Source organism: Scomber scombrus, chromosome 14 (genome assembly GCF_963691925.1).
Source record: "Scomber scombrus chromosome 14, fScoSco1.1, whole genome shotgun sequence".
Classification (NCBI taxonomy): domain Eukaryota; kingdom Metazoa; phylum Chordata; class Actinopteri; order Scombriformes; family Scombridae; genus Scomber; species Scomber scombrus.
The window spans coordinates 23,310,617-23,319,175 of record NC_084983.1 but is presented as its reverse complement, the minus strand read 5'-3'; the positions used below and the strand labels follow the sequence as shown (position 1 = coordinate 23,319,175).

The window sequence follows — 8,559 nt, the reverse complement described above, 5'->3', positions numbered from 1 at the left end:
CTGAAACCTGTAAATGCTCTTTTACAGAATGACTAATACTTACATTTAGCAGCATCTAGTAACTAAAGTCTCTTCATAAGAAGCCTATAAGTGGCTACAGTCATGATAAAAGCAGCTACAAATGTGATGTGTCTGAAAATGTGCTTACGCATAATGTTTTACTTTATTTTAAACTTTAACATCAACTCTATTATGGTCTATTTTCTTTTAATGGTAGCTAATGATACTTATTTCGTATTTTGCTGTAAATTAAACTATGTGTCTTTGCATACAAAGTTTATTTTCATCTATAATCCCACTCAATGTGTCTCTATGTGCAAATTCATTTTGATGGGTAAGGGTTTACTGTATGCTATGAGTGTAGGTGTGAGTGTTTGTGTGTTGAAAATGACTCACAAAAGTAATGACACAACAGCCAGGTATATTTAACAATATATATTTCCATTGTCAATGTACATTCCATTTCGACATAAGCTTTCTTCACAAACAAAAATGTTGGCATCTAAATAAATACTATATAAAATAGAACTTCAAAATAAATATATCTATAAAGGGAACCTTTTATATGAGAGTTTTTTTCTTTTTGTTATATCTAAACAAAACAAAAGCACAGATCTCGTTTCTTAATCCCCTACATTGACATTGCAAAGGCATAAAGGAATGGAGTAGCATCACCCAGCTGTATGAGACTTTTCCTCTTGTTTTGGGTTGAAATAAAAAAAAAAATAAAAAAAAATCAGTGCCTGCAAATGAGCGACACAAATGGGTACGGGTGTGTAAAAGTCACAGTATTGTAATAAACGAAAAAAAAAAGAATAGTTTTAATCATTGAGTTGTCGTCTGTGATTATTCCACACCTTGAACAGGCTAGCGAGCACATGTAAAGGTATAAAGCTAATGTGAGGCCAAGAACATTACTCTTGTGGCAACAGAGAGCAGAGAGATGAAAGAATAAAAGGCAGAGACTGTTGAAAAAGAGGTCCACTTGTGAAAAAAGATGGCACAGAAAAACAAAGACAGGAAGGGGGAAACAGCCAGAAAGGGAGAGAAAGAGAGACAGACTTGTCTTTCTCTCCCGTCTCTGTGGTATGACAAGTTTATGCACAGCAGCTGTGTTTGTCAATCAAGGCTAGGGGTGTTTGTTGGAGAATTTCTCAGGGAGGAAGGAGGGAAGAAGACGGGACGAGAGGAAGGGGGGGGGGGGGGGGGGGGCAAGAAAGAGAAAAAGAGGGGAGAGAGCTGAGATACTGAGCAGTAACAGCAGGAAATAGGTTGATCCGGATAGGGGTAGATTGTGTTCCCTGTGTGGATTCAATGAGTCCAGTCTTTAGGACTCGGAGAGGAACCAGGGAATTAGCTTAGCCTCTCAACTGCTAATGCGCCATGGATAGCATAAACAGCAGGAGTTTTTATTTTTGTTCTTTTTTTAAATTATTGCCGGGCACACTTTTGTAAATCAAGTGCTTGTGATAGAAAGACCTGTCATTTTTTTGTTACCCCTTCCTGAACCTTCCTCTCGCCGCCCTCCCTCTTTTCTTTTTCTCAGAACCTCAAAAACATCTTTTTCTTACCCTCAAAATATATATCTAATATATTCTCTATATATTTTGTACTGAATTGTAGTTATAATGTACCATGCAATCTTTCAAGGACATTTAAAAGTCTCTTCTAAAGAACACAAATGTTGTGAAACTATTTACAGCAATTAACATTTCACCTGCATAGCTCTATTACTAAATATATTGTCAAAACATTTGTGATTTTTGCTGCCCACCTACATGTACTAGGCCTTTGCCCAGACACACAATCATTCTCAGTTTTGGCACCTTTCTCTCAGACTGAATTGCTAGGTTTTGAAAATATTGCCTCATACATTCAAGACTAAGGACAGTGTGTATTTTTCTTTCCTTTTTTTGTGTGTGATATCGGTTTTGTGCAACAAGACAAATACAGGTATGAGCAAAGTTAGGCGCCCTAATGGAAGTTAAGGATCGGACATGAAAGAAAGGTGTGTGTTATGGAGCAACAAAGACAGTATCCCTTTATGCCAAACAGAAAAGGCCATCTGTATTAAAGGGCAGCATGCCTTTAAGAACCAACTGCCATCAACTCCATTTGGCAAGAGTGCATGACAACTGTGGTCACTCAGACAGCGAAAACATGCTACTGTACGCTAGCTTCCTTTGGCAAAGTCCTAAGAACGTCATGCAAGCCACAAAAATAGACTCAAAAAATAAAAGATAGACTATCTGACTAACGCAGCTATGCAGCATAATGATTAGAATTTAATGAAGACACTGCTGTGGGTGTGTGTATGTGGGTGCATGTGTGTGTGTGTATGGAGGGGGGCCGGGTGTGGACCTAAATGTAGTGCGCGCCAACGTAGTGTGAGATAGCTGAGGTGGTTAATACTGTGCTTTAGTACATCCTTTAAGGGGTTTGCGTCTTCCTAAAAAGGTTGTGCAAGTGGCAGGTTTGATTTTGACAAAGGCTGACTAGATACAAACACAACAACAACTTTGCTATGCCTTCTCTCTTCCTCTTTACTCTCTATCACTTTCATCCCTTATCCTCCGGAAACATTTATTTTCTGGCCATTTAGTCTCTCTCTTAGCTTACTTGTTTTAAATTATTCACTATTGCCTTTTTGCCCCTAAATGTTTCTTTGCCTTTTTGTGCAAAGAGGAAGTAGACCAGGCTCTTAGGCAGTTTAGAAACCAACATGCTGTAGGCCAAGTTCTAAAGAGGATTACTGTAACAGTCCCTGAGAAGGTTGGGTGTACTTTTTTTTTTTTTTTTTTTGAACACATTTCTCTACTACACATTGATTTCTAGCAGGGTGGGTAACCATTAGACTAGAGCATGCAGGTCATGACATGCACTACCTCTGAGGTGATTGGTGAACAGCATTCAATATCTTTTAGAATGTCTGGGTTTCACCCCCCAAAAACAGGAAGTGATTATCTCTCTCTTATTTGCAGTACATCTGCTTACACACAACACAGAGTGAGACTTATGGGAAATTACTATTATTTTGTTTATACAGCTCCTCCGTGGAGATAAAAACTCAGAGATAAAATGTTATCATTTCCAAGCTAGCATCTTTAAGCTATAAGAGGAAGAATGGCGACACTAAAGAATGGTGATCATCATAATAGTGGAGAGAGTGAGTGAGTAAGTGGTGGTTTCACTCCTGCAGTGGCCTATCATAAAGCCACAGTATAGGTAATCACTTGTTTTTGTGTTTGTTCAGACAGAGGGACACTGGGCTGTGCTTTTGGGGGGGTAGGAGGGGGGTGTACAGATATTTTTCTCCATCATATAATTTCTATGTTATCAGAGGAAAGGCAAACCAGCTTCTGGTTAGTTACCGTTACAAAATTAGCTGAGAAATACAGAGCAGCAGAGAGGTACAATGACTTTGTGCCTTCAGCCATCTTCCCGAAACAACACAAACACCAGTCCCACAATCTAGTCTCTTCTTCTTGTGTCACTGTTACAAAAAGAAAAAAAACATCTCAGAGAGCCTGTTAACTATTCCTAGTAACTCTCTCAAATCAGGCCCATTTGATCATCCACCCTTTCAAACATAGGTCGAGAAGACATCTAAGTACCTTTGTTTTACATAAGTCATCTTCCAGCAGATTAATGGGGTAGTTTAAGGGATTGGTGTTGGATTGTCCTATCCATAGAGAGCGAGCAGATACTGTGGTCCAGTCCAGTTTTTTATAGCAAGGCCCTCACTAGCCAGTTTTGTCCAGTATCATGACCCCTGCTGCTGCTTCTCTAGTGTTCCTACTTTCGCTTCCACACCTCCGTTTTTACACGCAGGGATGCTCACGCCATTCTGCAAGTTCTTGCAGCGGCAGCCAGGCCTGCTTACATTGTCGTAACATTTCTGTCCTAGTTTGGTCAGGCCCGTAGCTGGCAGATAGCAGACCAGACAAGGCAGGACAACAGAAAGGGCAGCCATGAAGGACCAGCGTGCGCAGCAATTGGCCTGGGAGCATGAGCAGGGCTTGTCGGCACAGGAGCCCTCATCATCCTCGTCCTCGGTGCAGTGGTAGAAGATCCCTTTGACCAGGCACATGCAGGTGGCTGTATCCACCAGGCTCTGAGCAGAGCACAGGCACTCCTGGTTGCAGACCCAGCAAGAGGGTAGGGTTCGGGGGAGCGTACACTCCGTGCATCGGCACTTCCCACAGTGCTCGCAGAGATAGAGGTGCTTCTTCTCAGCCGGGGAGGAAGGGATCAGCGCCAACCCCTGCTGGCCTGCAGTGGTGCAAACGCCTCCTGTGGGAATCTTTGCAGACTTGAGGTCCAGCGATTTAGAGGAGGAGGAGCAGGAGGAAGCAGAGGAGGTGAGGACTTTAGATTCAGAGGAAGTGAAGCAACCTGGAGTTCGGGTCGTGATTGTATTGACGGGGCCCTGGTGGGGATGCAGGTTTGGGTGGTGGTCCACTGTTGGGGTGGGTGCAGCATGGTCCAGCAGCCTCTGATCAGACGATGTGCTGCTGCTGCTGCTTATAGAGCTGGGCCTCCCGCTGAAGGAAATCCAAGGGTGGGTGGTTGTGTCCTGGTGAGGGTGGGGCTCGCACCTGCCCTGCTGGTGGTGCTGGTGTTGGTGATTGTGATGATGGTTGTGGTTTGCCCCCAGGAAGGCCTCCTGATTCTGACCAAGCCAGGTGATTCTTCGGTTTGCAGCCTTCTGGCTTGGGGGCTGCTGGGAGACAACGGCGGGGCTGTCGATGTAGTCGTTCTCCACATGCGAGGACTTTATCTGGTCGATGGGGTAGATGGTGAGGGGATGCTGCAAGCGGCCGTAGGGCACTCGACTGTCCAGCAGGGGCTGGGATATGAGGGAGGAGGATACTCCGGGGATGTGGTGGGGAACCCTGGACTCCATGTGTAGGCTGGTGCCTCGCACGTCTTCACTCTAAAGCAGCATTTAGCAAAACTGTAAAGACAAAAGAAACAATCATGACTGTCTGCATCTGCTGTTGTTACAGTTGTTGATCTTTTACCCTTTTGATGCTTTTTTTCCCTAAAGGCCTTATCTTTAACCACAAAGACATCAAAGCTTATGAAAAGTGTATGACAGTGGAAAAAGTAATATTCATTTAACATGAAGTTATTAACACAAAACAGCAGATAAAATGATGGGCAGGTTAACCATAAAGAGCAGAGTATGAGCACATGAACATATTTCATTCTCTCATTTATCTTGAATCTAACCAGGGCAGGTCAAGTTAGAAACAGTCAGTTTGCTATATATCCTTCAAGAAGAGGACATCCTTTGCTTATTTTAAACATATTATTTTTTCATCTACAATACTATGTTAACATTTATTGGAGGGTCAGGTTTTAAAATGTCCTTTCCTTTTTGGTATAATTCAAATTTCCTTCTGTGTTGCATTACCAGATTTGATAACTAACCAAGACTTTATCTCATAATTAAACTACTAAAACAGCTTTCCCCACATTACTTTTCTATATGATGGATAAATCATACAATGTCAATGGAAGGGCTACATATTAGCCCACATATTCAGTAGTTTACTTCACCTAAAGCAATTATCAAAGCCTAAAAACCAAAGCATTGCAGTCTCTCAACAGAAATCTTTTTCCCGGCGGAGTCTCTGCAAAAATCTGAATGTAGAGTATCCAACCAATCTTGATTTTTAGACTGAATACCAACAGGGTTTCAAACCTCCTCCATTCTAACTTTGACATTAGAACAATAGAAGTTGGGTTCTCATTGCCTCGTTTGTAAAGAGCAGGGAGCACCAGAGAGCAGGGCTTGCATGCAAAAGACTCAAAGATGCAAAACAAGGCAGAGCAAAGAGAGGACAAGGTTGCCAGAAAAAGGGATTTCAACAAAGCCAAAATGAACGCAAGAAGCAAAAGAAATGAGGTCTTTGTACAGAATGATAGCTATTAACTTACCCAAAGTAACACAATTTTAGCTTTTGTCAATATGCTCTTCATACATTTTCGACAATATCAACAGAAATGTGTGTTGTAAGAGAGATGGGTGAGTGTTAGCCCAGAGACACAGTCTTAGAATTTGTGAATGAAACTAATTTTGTGAACTGCGGGTTTTTGTGAATGAAAGCTGCTGGCTGCACTCAGTGTTGCAAGCATGAATCAATGCGCACCAGTCATGATGAGCCTGAGCGCTCGGCGGCAGGCAAAAACATAACCTACTTTATAGGAAAAAAAGATGAGTGAAGACAAACGGCACAGCACAGTCGACATTTCCGCTGCCCCACATCTGCGCTGTTTAGTTGCCTTATTACAAAATACCCCGCAAAAACCCAGTTCACCGAGACTTTAAAATGCATAGTTTTTTCTGCTGATTGTCAGAGCAACCTGATTTTTCCACGAAACATTATCGAGCTGTGGTTTGTTATCACACATTAACCTGCTGACTGACGATCTATTTTATTTAAAAATGTGTCTAGACGGACCAGATTTGCTTGACCGTCGGCTTATGTTATTCTCTTTTCTCCTCAGATTTGCAAAAGCCTAGTTGAGAAACCTGTTGCGACATTGCTGGCACCGAGACAAGCGCTTGTGATAGTCAAATCTCGACCATTATGAGCTCCAAGCCGGAACTGTGCGTGTGCAAGTGCGTGAGTGCATACATGTGTGTATGTGTGCTTATGTGTGTGTGTGCGTCCCTCCCTTCAATATGTGAATGGACTGAGTCATAAAAACCGGAGGCGGTCGCTCGGCATACTCAAATAGCATGTTTATATAGGCATTGTAACAACGCATTCAGCACTTGATATATGTATAACCTTGATAAAGAAAATGGTACACTGTGTGCCACCAGACAGGAGGTTGTGAGGTAGTTTAATCGGCGGTAGTTAAGTGCGTAGTTTGATGCTTAAAGCTGGACGTTACCGTTCGTGGGAAGAAAAAGGAAACAAATTAAAGAAATGTTGTGATATCGTATTTAAGGTTATTAAGATAAGATTTAAATGCTAGTCTCAAAAACACCTGACACGAACGACATGGTGCACCAACCAGGCGGTCGCTGCAGAGCGAGGACGAGACACGCAAGCGAACCGCCAGAGATAAAACATGTACAGGCTCAGAGTGATTTAGACTGAGATGATGTGAGATATAGGTGCCGCTGTCTTTTATGGCGACAGTGGCTTTCAAAGAAGGCACAATTAGTGACGCGATAGACGCTGAAATACGATCTGCTGTCAAAAAAGCGGCACATGCAAGTTAACGCTTTATAAAACGACACCGTTTCCCCCTTACTGCGCCCTCAACCTTGCTTTTGGTACGAAATCGGTGGTTAAATATTGACTCAAAGTGCAAACACGGGTCGGGGAAACAGCTTGTTGCAAAATAGAGTTTGCAAGAGCGTTTTCATGCCTGCAATCCAGTGAACTAAGGGGTATGGTCAAGCAGAGGCAATAAAAGACACTGAATAGTCGGTTTGTGCAGCCACAAACTCACAACTTAAAAAACATTTAACGATGCGAAAACACCAGAGGTGCTGACTTACTGTGGTTTCAGGATAAAATTCTCATCTCTTCGTTGCGCACGACGTTTGCGCGCAGTCTATAGTCCAGTCCGAACGAAAGAGTAGCTCCACAAATGTTGAGTAAAGATAAGTCCAAATGTTAGGGAATAATGTGAGCAAGGTAGGAGAAAGGAGAATGGGTCTCCAGCACTATTCTCCACTCGCTGGTGCGTAAAAGGCGACTGCGGTTGTGGACGCAGAGCTTTGGATATGATGTTGCAACCACCGAGGGGGAGGGAAGTGAGTTTTTATGAATGGGAGGGTAGACGAAAGGAAGGGGACGGCACTGCGCAGATGCCTCGGCGTTTTTTCTCTTTTTTTGTGAATGGGAGGGCAAAGCGACTCGGGAGGGCTGAAATGCGGAGGTTACATTTTTATGAATGGGGAGGACTCCGAATGGTATTGCGCACGCGCGATGCCGAGATTTTTATGAATGGGAAGAAATGGCGAATGAAGCGTGTGTGTGTGTGTGTGTTTGTGTGTGTGTATGTGTGTGAGAGAGAAAGAGAGAGAGAGAGGAGAGATAGAAAGAAGGTGGTGAGGGAATGAGGAGGTGGGGGCTTTTTTTGGTCACAAGGGTAATGTCAGGCCTGATTTACATAAAGAGTCGGCTCATCGGCTGTAGTGCCACTCTCGCTCTATTTTATCCCGTTAATTTATTTATCTATGCAGCTCGCGCTTCCTGCTACATGTTAAAGGAGACGTGATTATGGTGGTATTGTGTAATAGATGAGAGGGAGAGCGAGATGTGAGTGGGCTAAATCTGCAATGAATTCATTTATTTTTCCACTGCTGGCGAATCTGATCTCTAATTTTCTTCTAGTGTCGATAAATGGGTGCCAAAATGTCTAATGAAAAACAAGGAGATGGAGTCATAGCCTAGATTTTTAGAAAGGCCACAACACAAAACATCCATAAATCTGCAGGAATGTGATACCACTGGGTTTAATAAATAAAAATTAGTTGAAGCACGAGGGCTGTTTTTCATTTTAGGATCTTTCACATCACAAGCTTCA

The 8,559-nt window shown here is 42.7% G+C and overlaps 1 protein-coding gene across 1 annotated transcript; it reads right to left on the bottom strand.

The window, feature by feature from the left end:
- Positions 1 to 420: 420 nt before the first annotated feature.
- On the bottom strand, positions 421 to 7,760 carry spry4 (sprouty homolog 4 (Drosophila)). The gene is made up of 2 exons (XM_062433713.1): positions 7,526 to 7,760; positions 421 to 4,957 (listed from the first exon to the last, which is right to left on the bottom strand). The coding sequence occupies exon 2, from the start codon at positions 4,904 to 4,906 to the stop codon at positions 3,764 to 3,766; it is 1,143 nt and encodes a 380-aa protein (XP_062289697.1). The 5' UTR covers positions 4,907 to 4,957; positions 7,526 to 7,760; the 3' UTR covers positions 421 to 3,763.
- Positions 7,761 to 8,559: the final 799 nt, after the last annotated feature.

Excerpts from the sequence above, each read along its gene's own strand:
- spry4 (XM_062433713.1), bottom strand. The coding sequence starts at position 4,906 with ATGGAGTCCAGGGTTCCCCACCACATCCCCGGAGTATCCTCCTCCCTC.